This window comes from Panthera onca, chromosome A3 (assembly GCF_046562875.1).
Source record: "Panthera onca isolate mPanOnc1 chromosome A3, mPanOnc1 haplotype 2, whole genome shotgun sequence".
NCBI lineage: Eukaryota > Metazoa > Chordata > Mammalia > Carnivora > Felidae > Panthera > Panthera onca.
Genome location: NC_138341.1, coordinates 114,266,479 through 114,282,436, shown reverse-complemented (window position 1 = coordinate 114,282,436; position 15,958 = coordinate 114,266,479). Strand labels below are relative to the sequence as shown.

The 15,958-nt window shown below is 53.2% G+C and overlaps 1 protein-coding gene across 6 annotated transcripts in view; it reads right to left on the bottom strand.

Moving 5' to 3' along the window:
• EFCAB8 (EF-hand calcium binding domain 8) overlaps nucleotides 1-15,958 on the bottom strand; it is a 66,527-nt gene that overhangs the window by 35,992 nt on the left and 14,577 nt on the right. For all 6 annotated transcript variants that reach the window (XM_060615475.3, XM_078444153.2, XM_060615486.3 and 3 more), the window contains 7 exons: nucleotides 15,814-15,917; nucleotides 13,337-13,472; nucleotides 10,489-10,594; nucleotides 10,185-10,269; nucleotides 9,521-9,645; nucleotides 6,785-6,858; nucleotides 3,460-3,590 (listed from right to left, as the gene is read on the bottom strand). In XM_060615475.3, coding sequence (XP_060471458.3) covers nucleotides 3,460-3,590; nucleotides 6,785-6,858; nucleotides 9,521-9,645; nucleotides 10,185-10,269; nucleotides 10,489-10,594; nucleotides 13,337-13,472; nucleotides 15,814-15,917 — 761 coding nt within the window. The remainder of the gene's footprint in view (nucleotides 1-3,459; nucleotides 3,591-6,784; nucleotides 6,859-9,520; nucleotides 9,646-10,184; nucleotides 10,270-10,488; nucleotides 10,595-13,336; nucleotides 13,473-15,813; nucleotides 15,918-15,958) is intronic.

The following is a 15,958-nucleotide window of genomic DNA, read 5'->3' as shown; positions in this document are numbered from 1 at the left end:
CATTGGACATTCTTTCCTGCTTTGTCAAAGATTAGTTGGTCATATGTTTGTGGGTCCAATTCTGGAGTCTCTATTCTATTCCATTGGTCTGTGTGTCTGTTTTTGTGCCAGTACCATGCTGTCTTGATGATTACAGATTTGTAGTAGAAGCTAAAGTCTGGGATCGTGATCCTCCCGCTTTGGTCTTCTTCAATATTACTTTGGCTATTTGGGGTCTTTTGTGGTTCCATACAAATTTTAGGATTGCTTGTTCTAGCTTCAAGAAGAAAGCTGGTGCAATTTTGATTGGGATTGCATTGAATGTGTATATTGCTTTGGGTACTATTGACTTAGAGGCAGAGTTTGGGGTGACAGCGCCAGACCCCACCTGCGGAGGCCACGCCCCAAGAGGTCCTCGCCTGGAACTCAAGACCAGCAAGCAGTCAATGGTGCCACCTGCTGGCTGACATGTGTACTGCATGCAGACAACCAGAAGCACAGGGGCAGGTTTGTGTATAAATACATTCTCCAACCAGCCCCCAAAATACATCTCAGATCTCTCTGTCTCCTCTCCATAGCCTGATTCCAGGCAATCACCATGTAGCTGAATTATTACAATGGCGTCGCCACTGGAGTCCCCATCTCCACGCCTGCTCACTTCACTTGCAACAGAGCGGCCCAAAGGTTGCTGGTATGCATCAGACCTCACCGTTCCTGTGCTCAAGATCTAGAAACTTGTTTATATCTCTTTCCAAATAATTGTAAAAAGACACGTTTGAGACAAATGGGGGAAGATTAACTTGGACTAGGTACTAGTGATATTAAAGCATTATACTATTTTCTCCACTTTGGTGTGTGTTTGGAATTTTTAGTAATGAAATGTTAAAAAAAACAAAAACAACACACAACAAAAAACAAGGGCGGGGCGTCTGGGTGGCTCAGTCAGTTACGTGTCTGACTCTTGGTTTCCGTTCAGGTCATGATCTCATGGTTGGTGAGTTCCAGCCCCACATCGGGCTCCGTGCTGACAGTGTGGAGCCTGCTTGAGATTCTCTCTCTCCCTCTCTTTCTGCCCCTCCCCCATTCACTCTGTCTCTCTCTCAAAAATAAATAAACTTAAAAACAACAACAACAACAAAAAAAAACAACAAGGGTATACCAGGCAGAGAGAAGCAATTCAAAGGCCCCGGGGGCAGGGAACGGCTGAACCACAAGGGGTCCCCGTGTAGCTGGAGTGGGAAGGTAGAAGGGGTGAGATTAGGGAGGCAGCAGGGACAGACCACGGATGCCTTCATGGCCAGGATGAGGTAATCCTGTGATATCCACCTGCCATTTAGACCCAATAAAATAAGAAGCTGAATGAAACACATATCACAGGCATGAGGTAATACTTCCATCAAAGCAAAGATGAGCCTCTGCTGGAAAACAGCTCCAAGTGGAACCCCACCACACTGCCCACTCCAAGCATGGAAGCCAAGACCGAAACTTCCCCACCACATCAGCCTTCTCCGAGGCCCCCTCCCCCAAGCAGCAGTTAGCTCCAGGGCTCGGGTGGGGATGTGCACAGAGTACTCTGGTTAACAGGACACTGGACATACAGTGAGGCCTGGAACACGTCCCCCTCTCAGACGTCAGCTCCAAGACAAATCACTTCCTCCCCCTGAGTCTCAAGTTTCCAATCTATAGAATGAGGAGTTCAGATTAAATTAGCCTTACCATCCCAGGATTGAATTTCCCTCTGGCAAACAACGAGGACAGGAAGGGACAGAGATGGGGCCTAAATGGCCCTCCATCTTCCTGCTGTGCCTCACCCAGCTGCTCCCCCCAACACAGGCCTTGAATCTCCTGCTACTCCCCCCAGGGAGACAGGGCTGCCCTTCATGGTTCCACCTGCCCAGGAGCAAAATGTCACAGACCTGAAGGGTCCAAGGAGTAAAGACATGCAGCAGGAAGAAAACAGCAGAGGCAAGAGGGGGAAAAAAAACCCTCCGGGGGAAAAAAAACCTACTGCGAAATGCACAGTGAGAGGTACACACGAAAATGATAGAGGTGAGACATTTGAGAGCAGAGTGAGACAGTGGGGACTGAGCAAGGATAGGATTGCAGCTTTATTTATAATGTTTTTACTTTTTTACAGGGACACATAGGTACATAGACTTGTGTGACTAATCACTATTGTGAAGGAAGGAAGGAAGGAAGGAAGGAAGGAAGGAAGGAGAAAGAAAGAAAGAAAGAGAAAGAAAGAAAGAGAAAGAAAGAAAGAAAGAGAAAGAAAGAAAGAAAGAAAGAAAGAAAGAAAGAAAGAAAGAAAGAAAAGGAAGGGAGGGAATAGAGGAGGGAAGGAATAGAGGGAGGGAGGGAGAAGAGAAAAGGAAGGGAGGAAGGAAGGAAGGAAGGAAAGAAAGAAAGAAAGAAAGAAAGAAAGAAAGAAAATGAAGGGAGGGAATAGAGGAGGGAAGGAATAGAGGGAGGGAGGGAGGGAGAAGAGAAAAGGAAGGAAGGGAGGAAAGAAGGAAGAAGTAAAGAAAGAAAGAAAGAAAGAAAGAAAGAAAGAAAGAAAGAGAAAGAAAGAAAGAGAGAAAGAAAGAAAGAAAGAAAGAAAGAAAGAAAGAAAGAAAGGGAAGGGAGGGAATAGAGGAGGGAAGGAATAGAGGAAGGCAGGGAGAAGAGAAAAGGAAGGAAGGGAGGGGCAGAGGAAAGGAAAAGGAAAAGGAAAAAAAAAAAGAAAAGAAAGAAAAGAAAAAAGAAAAGAAAAGAATTGACTCTGGGGTAGAGGAACTTAGAACAAAGGAACTAGATTAGAACCATCTCCAAAGGGTGAGTGCTGCCAATCAATGACCATATACCACCAACAGCAGTCATTCCACTAAGCCTCGAGACTTAGACTAAGACTAAGGGAAAGAAGTGGGGCCATCACCGCCTTCTACGGACGGGGGCACCGAGTGAGGAGCACGAGGTAAAGCAACTCACAGTCACTCCTTCATTGAGAAAATATTTTCCTGCCACCTGCTCACACTATGTGCCAGCTTCTGCGCTGTTGTGTATAAACTGGTGGATAAAAGAAACCTATTACGTTTTTGCTGCTGACAGTGAAACCAGACTCCATAAAAGTTCTTGTAGTGGGAAAAACAATTGTAACTGTGTGCTAATTGTGGTGATCGTTTCCCGATATATACAAATACCAAATCATTCTGTGGTACACCCGAAACTAACATAATGTCATATGTCAGTTACATCTTAATTTAAAAAATAATACACGGTAGAGCCCAATTGCTAACCGCCATACCCCACTGTTGGCCCACAGGACACGCGCTGCTTCCTCAGACCCAGCAAGATCCGTGGGATGCCACCATCCTAGGGGCGGGCCCACTCTCAGCAGGGATGGCCACATGTGGCTGAGGCGAAGCTAGACCCTTGAGGCACCATCACACCACCCCCTCCCAGCCCCACCGCCCCAGCCTGGAGAGAGATGCTCCTTACTTGGGGCTCTCTAGACCTTTGGACGGCAATAAGGTCAGCACCAGAGAGGACTTCTCAATGGCTGAGCAGGAGGCCACCATGTTCAGCTGGGGGATGAACTTGACCTGCTGGCACCAGTTGGGATGAAGAGCCTAGAAAGAGAGTGGCAGTGGTAGGGGCTGGAAGGGCCAGGAAGTCACCACGTCTAATACCCTCTAGTGATCACAGCTCTGACACAGCAACATGGCCCCAGGATCCCAGCCTAGTCCTGTGGCATCACTTGGTCAGTGAGACAGGTGAAAAGCGCCCAAATTTATAAGTTAGAGGACAGGCAAGGTCAGGCCCATGTGACATCACTGTCACCGCATCCCACGCAGGAGAGAGAACGGATTGGAGTCAGCCAAGCCCTCAGTCCCTCTTATCCACAGGGAGCCTTGGATGCTTCCCCGTGGGAATGTTATCTGGTGCAAGTTAGGCAACGAAAGGCTGAGACCCACAATCCAGGGGGCAGCCTTGATGGCACAGGCTCAGAATTCTCTAGCTTTGGCTCTGCGGGTCGGCCCTGTGCTTGGCCTCCGCATTGGGGATCTCCCTCTTCAGGACAACATGGAGGGGGCTGCGGGCACTGGGCTAGGTTTTGCATATGCTGCCTCACTGAGCATCTATCATGGCGAAGGTGCCAAATCCAGGGCACCAGACAGAATGTGGCACACTCAGCAACTGGGACAGAAAACCAAGCCCAAGATGAGACTCCCACAGAAGACAGAAAAGACAGTATTTGCGGGTGACTCTCCCTGATAGGGTCCCAGGGCCTGAGGGATCCAACCTGCCAGAAAAGAAGCATTTAGGAGCCTGGGACCACACAACTCAGTCTGCCCCTAGTGTCAGATTCATTCATTCATTCGTTTATCTGTTCAACAAATGTACTGGGAGCCCACTAAGGCCCAGCCCTTTTAGGCACTGGAGACAGGACAACAGGCCAAGTGCCTGTCCTTAGGAGCTATCAATCCCGAGAGGGTTAACAGGATGAGAAACGAATGGGTGGACAATACAAAGTTGGAAGGTGGTAAGCTGTGATACCGTGATTTGTAATAAATATGTATTTGGGGGCGCCTGGGTGGCTCAGTCGGTTAAGCATCCGACTACAGTCATGATCTCACTGTTCGTGAGTTTGAGCCCCGCATTGGGTGAGCTCAAGCCCTGCTCCGGCTCCGCACTCTCTCTCCCTCTCCCTCTGCACCTCATGGGATTTTCTCTCTCTCTCTCTCTCTCTCTCTCTCTCTCTCTCTCTCTCCCTCTCCCTCTCCCTCTCCCTCTGCACCTCATGGGATTCTTTCTCCCTCTCTCTGCCCCTCAATTGCACGCTCTCTCTCAAAAATAAATAAATTAAAAAAAAAATTTTTTTTTAAGGTTTATTTATTTTTGAGACAGAGAGAGACAGAGCATGAACGGGGGAGGGTCAGAGAGAGGGAGACACAGAATCTGAAACAGGCTCCAGGCTCTGAGCTGTCAGCACAGAGCCTGACGCGGGGCTCGAAATCACAGACCGCGAGATCATGACCTGAGCTGAAGTCGGCCGCTCAACCGACTGAGCCACCCAGGCGCCCCTACATTTTTAAAAAAAGAAGTATATATTTGGTCTTCATGCCCATTTCTGGCACAGAACTCCTAAATCCCTCGGAACTTCCTAAGGGTTAAGAAAGTGTTCCTACTCATAACAAACCCGTGTCAACCACACTTGAGTTTACATTAATGAGATGACTTTTGGAAAGCCCTTGAGGATGGGGACCGGTTGCCAGGGAAACCGAGCAGGAGATGGGAGGGTTGGAACTTTCAGCCCCACCCCCCTGGCCCCTGGGGAGAGGAGAGGAGCTGGAGGATGAATTGGTCGTCAGTGGCAATGATGTGATCAATCATACCTATGTGATTAAACTCCAGAAAAACCCCAAAAGGACAGGGCTCAGAGAGCTTCTGGGCTGGTGAACATGTGGAGGTGTGGGGTGAGGCTTGTGCCCAGAGATGGCAGAGAAGCCCCAGGCCCCCGTTCCCCACACCTTGCCCTCCGCATCTCTTCAATCTCGCTATTCCTAAGTTGTATCCTTTTCTAATAAAGCGGTGCTCTAGTAACTAAAATGTCTCTCCAAGTCCCGTGAGCCACTCTAGCCATTTAATCAAACCCAGAGAGTGAAGGGAAGCTCTGATTTATAACCAGCGGGTCAGAAACACAGGTGACAACCTGAGCTTGTAAGTGGCCTCTGAAGTGGAGGGCGGTCTCGTGGGACTGACCCTTAACCTGTAGGGTCTGACGCTCTCTCCAGGTAGAGAATTGTAGGCCACCCAGCTGATGTCTGAGAATTGCATGGTGGTTTGGGAAAAACACATTGCAGTTGGTGTCAGAATCGTATCAATGCTGCAGCGGGAAGGGCCAAGGGCAGAGGCAGGCAGCAGGGCTGTTCCGGGCTGGCTGGTTAGGGCCCTGAAGGGAGAAGAGAAAGGAGCAAACAGGGACCTAAGGGAGAACCCAGCAGTCTGAGGGATAGAGCGTGGCAAGGCCCTGAGGCGGGAAAAGGCTTGGCGTGTTCAGAGAACAGCAGGATTGCCTGTGTCTCTGTGGCTGAGTAAATGGGAAAAAGAAAGGTAGAAAGCAAGATGGGGGGCAGGCAGGGGCCAGGTCACCTTGTGTCCTGATGGTCATGGTAAGCACTTGAGATTCTGTTTGAACGTGATGAGAAGTGATGGGGGGTTATTTTTTTAATGTTTTTTTTTAAACTTTTTAAATGTTTTCTTATTTATTTTTGAGAGAGAGAGAGAAAGGGACAGAGCGCGAGCAGGGGAGGGGGCAGAGAGAGAGGGAGACACAGAATCTGAAGCAGGCTCCAGGCTCTGAGCTGTCAGCACAGAGCCTGACGCGGGGCTCGAACTCAGGAACGGTGAGATCATGACCTGAGCTGAAGTCGGACGCTTAACCTAGGCGCCTACTGGGGGATTTTGAGCAAAGGAGTGACATGGCTGGTTCTAGCTCATAATTCCTCTGGCTGCTGAATGGAGTAAAGCACTGCATGGAGAAAGGAAGGTGGAAACAGCTAGAAGCCACTGCAGCCATCCAGGAGAGAGGCGGTATCTGCCAGGACCAGGCTTGAGCACTGGAGGTGGCGAGAGAGACGAGCCACACTGGGGACACCTACGTTCTCTGCACAGAGAGCTGCAGGACCCGACAGCTGCCTTCGTCCTCCCAGTGACCAAGCCTCAAGGCTTAAGACTGAACCCAGCGGGCGAATCCATTTTTGAGTGGCACATGGGTACAGATAATCACCATGGTAACAGGCCAAGGAAAGCGACGACTTACTTTCAGCCAGTAACTTCTGTACAAAGGGGACTTTTCATTTAGGAGCTTCCGTGCGGAAACGTTGGTCCAGTGATCTGGTAGGAGAGAAAACCGAGGTCCACATCACCAGCTCCCCACCTTGCCAGACCAGCAAAAACCCCAGAGGACACCTCGAGTTGGTTTGCCACTCCTGTATGTCTCAAAACTTTTCCATCCAAATGCTCATTCCAGCCTTACCGTGTCCTGGTGAGTTCAGTGGGATGAACTCGACACAGAACACAGACACAGGCAGGTAGACACTGTTGCCCAGAGCCCTATGCCAGGGCTCACAGAGCTGGCCCCACATCTCGGGCCTTCTCCCTCTCCCCACATGCTGCAATCTAAATGAGGTGATTCTCTCTTTTTTTTTTTTTAGTTTTTATATATTCATTTATGTTTTAAAGTTTGTTTATTTTGAAAGAGAGAGAGAATGCGCAAGTGAGGGAGGGGCAGAGAGAGAGGGAAGGGGAGAATCCCAAGCAGGCTCCATGCTACCTGATGCGGGCCCAATCTCACGAACTGAACTGTGAGATCATGACCTGAGCCGAAATCAAGAGTCGGACGTTCAACCGACTGAGCCGCAGCAGGCGGCCCCCAAGGTGATTCTCATTTAGGGAGCTCCAAGTTTGCTGGAGTGGAGAACAAATTGAGACCCCAGGCTCTATTCATTCTGAAAAGGATCATTTGGAAGTCTACCATCATGCTTCAAACTACATGCCCCGCCTTGTCTTGCAAACACAAGTTCCAAGGGGGGCACCCAGCAAGTGTGCCTGGAGCGATCACACTGAGCACAGCCTGGCCCTCATGGCGGCGTTCAGGGTCTCCTGGCCCCCGCAACCTCCCACGGCCAGCCGGCGGCCTGGGAGCCTCCAAGGAAAGGCCCCGGGTGCAGGCAGATGGGGCTAGCAGTGATGGGACAAGCACGGGTCTCCCTGTAGAGCAGGCTTTAAGGAGGTGGGTCCCAAAGACTGGGACAATCTGGGCTCAAGTCTGAGAGAAACTCCCAGGTTTCTGGGAGAGAAGGGGACCTGGCGGCTTATGCCAAGCATTTTATGCTGCAGAGTCACCAGCCCCATCTTGCAAGGGCAGGAGGAAGCTTGAAAAGGAAGTCCCAAGGGGTGGAGTGTTGCAGAAGCGGGGCAGGCACGGGAAGGCGGAAGCTTAGCCAGGGGCCTCACTTCTAGTGTCTGCCTCGACCACGAGGCTGGGAGAGCCCCGGGAGGTCAGGGGAGGGAGTCCCCCTGTCCTTACTGTGCACCTCACCCCATATGTCCTCCTCCCACCTTATAGGAAAGCCATGAATTGAGTATGCTCATCCCTGTTTTAAAGGGGACTGAGGTACAGAGAGGTCAAGCAACTGGTTCCAGCTCACACAGAGCTGGTCTGTCCAACTCCTCCCAAGTCAACACACGGGTGAGCCCACCTTCATGTTCCTCCCCAGCCTTCAGGCAGCGTGTGGCATGGAAGGACTCCTATCCTACACTCCAGCTTCATCCGTACCCACTCCGATCTCCCATCTAGCACAGCTCCACGACTACCACAACCTCCCACGCCATTTCCCAGGGTGCCACAGCGTGACCACGGCCGGGCAGGGCAGGCACGGCACCAGGAGCAGAGGCTGATGAGGCAAGGATATAGGAGGGTGCCAGCCCACTGCTGTATCCAGGGCGGGATCTATCTTCCATCCGGCCAGTGGGGGGAGTGGGTCACCAAGGCTGGGGAGCCCTTGCAGGGCATCCGGCTCAGAAACTCTGACTGGAAGCCCTAGGGACTGCTCTGGTGTCCTGGATGGAAGGGGAGTCAGTGTTCCCATGGGCTGGTGTCCCTGGTGGCCCGGGGCCTCCTCTAGATGGATATGAAGCAGACTGGAGGCCTGACACCACGCACCGAGGGCTTGATCCTGGACAGGGTCCAGTTCAGGCGCGTCCCTGATAGTCCCAGGCCCCAGAGCCTTGGGCCCTAGTGCCCCTGGCAGAACAGCCCTGAACAGCGTCCTTCAGTGTTTAGTGAGTTTAGGGTATAGCCCAGCAAGGGGTTAAGGTGCAGACTCGGGCAGACTGCCTGCTTCGGGACACTTACCCTGTGGGGCCTACACAAGTCCTTCACCCCCCGAACCTCCATTCCTCCTCTCTTCATGGGCTGTAACAGCAGCAGCTCCCTGCTGGCCATGGGCAGGGGGAGGGCCATAGGAGGCGATGTGCCCAAACCACTCGGCACGCAAATGCACAGTAAGTGTCACTGTGCTTATTCAGGTTTATGGCCATGCTGAGCCAGGCTTTCCCCCAGGCCCCACTGAGCCCACCTCCAGGGCAGCCTTCCTGCCCCACCCCCACCCCCCCACCAAAGGCAGCTCCCAGCTGAGAGCAGAACCCTCCTCATGACCTTGGAGAAAGTTAGTGCTGGCATCCCAAGACCCGGGAGGGGTGAGTGACTTCCACAGGGTCACACAGCTGGCACAGGTTGGTCCTTGCTGGGATGAGGTGGGTCCGGAAGCCTCTCCCCTCCACCTTCACCTGTGCAACCTCCCACCTTCAGAGAGATTGCCCCGCTTCTCAGCCCCCTCTGGCTCTTGCGGTCACCTCCTCACCCCACGTCCCACGGGCCACTCTGAGCTGAGCCTACAGGTGTACTCCTCAGCTGAGCTGAAGTAGCCAGAGGCTCCTGAGCTGGGAGGAAGGGCCATCTCCCCACCCGCACATTCCCCAGCATCTTAGCTACCCCATTTGGAGGTCCTGGGGAGGATTCGGGGGTTGAACAGCCCGTGGGTCACATTGCTGGAGGTGAAGACGATGACATTGCCTTTGGTGTCCCCATAGCAGAACACACCTCTGTGACAGTCAGACCTGAGGGAAGGTGGAGACAGAAGAGGCGGGGCTGGGCGCAGGGCTGCAAGCCTCCACCTTCCCGGCCCCCATCAGCCTCCCTGCACCTGGGAGCGAGGGGCAGTTCCCACACGGCTTGCCAGCTTTGCCCTCAATGGCTGACAAACATGGGCCCAGCCGCCCAGACCCGGATCACCGGTGAACTGGGGCCAAAAGAAATTAGTAATTTTTTTTGAATGCTAAAACAAACGAATCCCTGGTCCTCCAGCTGCTTGTTACCAGCTCACCATCCTGCGGATGGACCACGGCATTCCCAGAGCCCTCAGTCACGGCGGGACAAGCCCCTGCCGGGGTTCGATGGCTGACTTGGTCGGGCAGTGGGAGGAAGAGGGGCAGACGACTGAGTAACCCCCAAGGCGGGGCAGCTTGGCGAGGAGGACACAGGCACACAGGGTGGGAATCATTCCGGGGTTGTTTCCAGAGAGGCTTTCTGGGAGTCCCAACCGCACTGAGTGATGCGGATCCTGCCAAGACTGCACCTGTCTCCCCCCGAGACTCACCAGTAGTCTATGGTCAGGACACAACTGTCCAGATCAGTGAAGGTGAAGGCCCGGGCACAGTTGTGGTTGCTGATATCAAAGAACTCTGGGGGAGAGACAGAGGGGGAGGGCATGCATGGAGCCCAGGCCCACGTCCCAGGCCTCGGGGGCCTCTGGGGACGACGCGCAGCCTCTGCTTACCAGCCACAGCACCCCCAGAGGGCTCTAACCCACGCCCCACAGTTGGCCCGGTGACAGGTCCCCAAGCGCAGACGCACGCCTTCCAACGGCTGACGGCAGGCCTGGGGCGCCGTCAGGGACTCACCTATCTTCTGGTCGGTAGATGCAATCGCTATCAGGTTCATGTTGTGGAGACAGACCATGTCGATGACCCACATCTGCTGGTGGTGGGGCTGCTGGATCTGGTTAAGCTGGCCAGGGGAAGAGCAGAGGCGACCGAGCTGGGAGGCTTGCCTGGCAGAGCGCACCAAGGCGCAGGGTCCCGTGAACCCTCTCCCGCCACCCGAGGCCCTGGAGGGGGCAGCAGAGCTGGTTTGGAGCCCAGCACTCCTACCAGCTACTGATAGGGCCTTGGACAAGTTCCCTAGCCCGAGCCTCAGTTTCCACATCTGCGAAATGGGCTTAAAGAACACCCATCCTCACAACCCCTTTCTAGAGCCACTTGACAAGCTTCCTCAGAGTTTTAACTGTGCATGACTCGTGATCCCGGGATCTATTTCCAGGACACATCTGCAGATGTGTTCACACGTACTCACAGAGAAGCGTGTGTGAGGGCAGGCCCCGCCACACCGCTGTGATAGCAACAGGCCACAGACCACTTGGAAAGGAGAGCGGATACAAATCCACACCACAGGACACCAACCAGACATTACAAAGAAGGGGACTGCACACGCCATACAGAAGAGTGTCCAGGATCTATTAGCAAATGAAAAGGCAAGGTGGAAAGGAGCACTATCATGTGTTACCATGCGTATATTTAAAAAGAAAGGGGTGCGGAGGGTGCATGTACAGGCTAACCGTGAAGAGTGCCCCAAAACTGGTCACAGCGGTTGCCTCCAGGAGAGAATTCGGGTGTGGGAGAATGACTTTCCACTGACTGCCCCTCTGCAGGTCTGGCTCTGTCCCCCACCCCAGTTTTATTGAGATATAACGAACATGTGACATGGTATTAGTTGTTGCTTGTTTGTTCTGTCTGCACTTTGTTTACCATCTGCAGATGTCCCCCGGCTCAAGTGGCTTATTGACAAGAAATCACCCAGCCGGGCTGTGAGGTGCCAGCCTCACGTAACACTCAGGCAGACGGAATTCGAGCGGGCCCTCGAGGTACGGGACACCACACACAAAGTCATGTCCGCAGAAAGGGGCTTTGGAGTCCAGAGAAAAGAGGAGGCCAGCCTGACAGGCTCAGGGTCAGGGAGGATGAGAGATGAGTTAGGGGTGGTCAGCTAAGGCATTTGTAGTTTACTCCCTGTAAGAAAGCCACAAACTCTGGACTGGAGAAAGCAGACAGCAGTACAGACTGAAACAGAAGGGAGGGCGGAGAATTAAGGCAGCTCCTCTAGGTGGCTGTGCAGAAGGGATGGCGAAGGCAGGGGCAAGAAGTGGACTGTTCCATCACAACTCAGAGACACCAAGAGCAGAGAGGTCCCTGCTGGCGGCTGGGCAGTGAGGACAGGGGGCCAGGCCCCTGGGGCCTCTAACCCACACGCAACAGATGGAATGCCCATCACCTCCACGTTCCTTCGAGAAACCCCGAGCCCTAGGGAGTTCCAGTGACTTGCCCAAAGTCGAACAGCTGGGAAGTAAAGCCCAGCCCCCCCTCCCACCCCAAACTCCAGGGCTTTCCATCTACATGACCATGGATGGCATGCAGTGGGTTTCACAGATGGTGCTTAGTGGATCAGTCTTGCCAACATCTACTTTCCCGAGCAGCCCCTCAAAGAGGAATGCTGGGCCTTCCGGGGAGCCTCCCTCTGCCCTCCTCATCCCTCCCAGACTTGGCCTCTGAAGGATGCTGAGGTGACCGAGTAGCAGCCACAACCAGGAGCTCAGGCTATAATGTGCCCTCTCACACACAACAAAATAAACACACAGAGAAAAAGGGTGGAAGGTGCCAGAAACCCCAGCCTCAGGAACTCGGGTGTGAGTCACCCCTGGTCCTGAGCTACCCAGTATTCAAGAGTCACTTGACCTCCACAGACCTCAGCTGTCTCCAGAACCCTCCAGCCCCAAGGGACGACCCCTGAGGCACCTGTGAAACACTCTGCTCTTTCACGGGCTTAGGAAAGCCTTCATGCTGCCGGCAACGCTCTCAGTAAGCCTTTCTTCTCGGGAGAGCTGCGCCTTCCTCATTTGCTAGAGGATTCTGGACTGGCCTGGCAACACTAAGTACACAGCCAGCTTTCCTGAGTGTTTTCTCACTCGCTGCCCTCGGCCAGGAGCTGACAGCACAGACAATGACGAGGTCAGCTTGTATTTGTCGGCACTTGCTGTGTGCCTTGCCCTACTCTGAGGACCGTATGTGTATTAAGTCATTAAATCCTCCCAGCAGCCTGAGGGGGTAACTGTGACCCCACTTGGCAGATGAGGAAACTGAGGCACAGGGAGCTATCTACGAAGTGTCCACGGTCACAGAGCTGGAAGGTGGTACAGTCAGGTTCTAAGTTGGACTCCAGAGCCCACACAACCACTGCGATTTCCTGCCTGGTCCAGGTAAAGTATTTGAGTCAGTAACACTTGGTGACAGAGGGGACATGACAGGGAAAGGAAAGGTAGCTGACTGCTAACACGGGAACCTTGGTAGATAGCAACACCATTCACTGAGATGAAGCACAGGAGAAGTAAGCCTGGTGGCCAGGGAGAGCTACAGTGACATTCTATTTGGACAGACTGGGTGTGAGGTGTCTGTCTGTTGGACATCCAAGTCGAATGGACATCCAGATGCAGTCCTGCTTACAGAAGAGAAATGCGAGGGTCGCAGTCCCACGTGAAGCAGAGCCTGGCCCCAGGAGCAGTGACTCCACGTGCAGGCTGCTTAGACTGTGAACCCCCAAATGAGCCCACTCTGGGCCCAGGTCACCTTCATTATTGGGGTACAAAGGCAAAGGCTCTCCGACCACCCTGTGTGTGCTCCACGTGTGGGTCCCCCTCACCCTAAAGGAGTTAATCAGCGAGAAGGTCTCAGACCAGATCTGCAAGATCCCGTCCTTGGTGACAGTCAGGAGATGCCCAATCTTCTTGAACTGCTGGATTAAAATCTGCACCTTCACAATCTCACATCCATGGTTCCTGTGGAAGGTGACAGGACAGAGAAGGACCCAAACAAAAACAGAATGAAAAGCACAGAGGAGGAAGGGCAAAGCAAGACACACACACACACACACACACACACACACACACACACACACACCACCAAGAAACTCAAGCTGGCTCCTCCAGAGGTGGGGCTCTGCTGGGCGGGCTTCTACCATTATCAGCCATGGCCGAAAGAAAATGACCCAAGTAGGCCGCTGGTATGAGATAGGGCTCCACAAGCAGTGGGCTCTCCTTTCAAACAACCAGCTGGCTTCCTCGTGATGGGATGGGGTCAGAAGGCAGAGAACAGAGGTCTTTTGCAAACCTTCCTTTATAAGAAAAAGAGTCTACGGGTGGTGAGTGGAGGGGGGATTGTGACTGAAACCTTCAAAATAACAGTTTTCGGCATCTCAGGGTAGAGAAGGGAATATAAGCCAAGCATGAGATAGAAGTGGATGAGGGGACAACATATCCAATAGAGCCCCACATACCCAAATCCTCATCTCCAAGGCCATGTGCTGAGCACAGCAAACAGCTCCTGTGGCAGGCCGGGACTCAGGTAGCCACCATGAAGCCTTCCCAGCAAGCTACAGTCATGCCTTCCAATGCCTTCTGTCCTGCCCCAAGTTGGCTAAGCTGGCTGTCTGGCTACTAAAGGGCACCGCCATTTTGACTTCTGGACATGGCTCAGCACACACTCCTGGTGCTCCCATGCCTCCAGGCCCCAGCAGGGCAGGAAATGTCACCTCACCTCACAGGGACCCAGGGATAAGCATTTTCCTGGAGTTATGTCCTGGCTATGGGCAGAGCTTCAACTAGAACGTAGGCACCTCGATCCCTACTCCGGCCAGAGTCTTTCCAAAAAGGTTGCTGTGGACACCGTGTGACCTGTGGCTGAAGGCGAACCCACACTGAAATTCTACCTCAAAACATTCTCAGCAGAAGAGAGGGCAATGGTGTGTCTGGACATGGCTCTTTTCTCTCCCACCCGCAGCCCCCAGCTCTGCCCAGTCTGCCCTCCATCACTTCCAGTGCCACCTCTGGCATCAGGCCCACGAGACTCTGAGGGGTAGATGCAACAGGTGAGAGCCATGAGAAGGGAGGGGAGCCCTCGGGAGGCGTTATCCCACGAGGCCAGCACCCAGGAGACGGGCGTTTGGTAAGCTTGGTCCAGGCTGAGGAAAGGGGAGCCAACTTTTAAGGTGACTTTTTCATGAAAATAACTAAATGTGATTTGGCTATTTTCTCTGTCAAGCTGGAAATACTCTCTGGGAACAAATAAATAGGGGAAAATAGGGACAGACTTCTTGACGTTTTTGGTTCTGGCCCTTTAAGCACCTTGGGAATCTAAATGCCCCAAGGAAACAAAGATTCTTGAAGGTTTGGCTGTCTCTAGCAAAGTTTTAGGTCAAAACATATGGTTATAAAATCCTTCATTATTCATATTTGCTGACTCTTCCTCAATTACATTTTGACCAAAATTTTTTTAGTTGCCCGTTCGTGGTTTTCATTACCATCCTTCTGAATCTCCAGGTGCTCCAGGGCAGAGACTGCCTCTGGTTCATGGTCTTCCCCACGACCTGCTCCGGGGGCAGTCCCCTGAGGACCACAGCCCCTCCTAAGCAGGCCACAAATGCATATCACCAAGCGTTGGACCACAGGACCCAGATCCCTGGCCCTGGCCACCGACACGAGGCAGGAGGTGTGCAAACCCAAGGTGGGTTACGGGAAGAGGCCTGGGCCATTGGCCAGAGCCACTGGAGGGCTCCTTGTTCTTGGGGAGTTCAGAGGGGAGGGGGCAGACAGGGCCATGGCACAGAAAGATGAGGTGAAGGTCCAGAGGGCACAGTGTACAGGAGCCAGAAGGAGCAAGCAGGCAGGGTCGAGGAAGTCAAGGCATGGACAGAGCCACATGCTCCAGGAGTGACCAGTGGCCCCTTCTGGAGGCCTGGTGTGGCCTCCAGGAGCAGTCTCCTATGATGGCTTTTACTCCCTGCCCTGTGAGCCATCTGTGCCCTGACCCACTGGGCTGCAGGGTGGGGGGAAGCAGGAGGAGTAGCGTATGCTGCAGGGACAGGGAAGGCCGAACACAGCAACCCCATCACTGTCCTTCGACCTCTCTGAACCTTTGTTACCTTGTCTGTAAAGTGGGGACACATCACCTACCTTCATGCTCAGGCTCGCCTGCAGGGTTGAGGGGCTGAAATGAGCCCAGTGCCAGACCCTTGGTGGCCCCACAGAGAGTGGCTTGGGGATCTAGGGAGGGGCACTCACAGCAGGGCCAGCCCCCACCCTGTTCACACACACCCCTTCGGTCAGGGGAGAGACTCCTTACAGGGGGATGATCCTCATGGGGAGGTGGAAGCGCAGGCGGTACTGGCTTGTCCTCATCATCTCCTTTCTCTGGAACTCACGCATCACGTAATCCACGTACTTCTGCTGCCTCGGGAAGAAACGAAGGCAGGACAGCACTGGCCAAA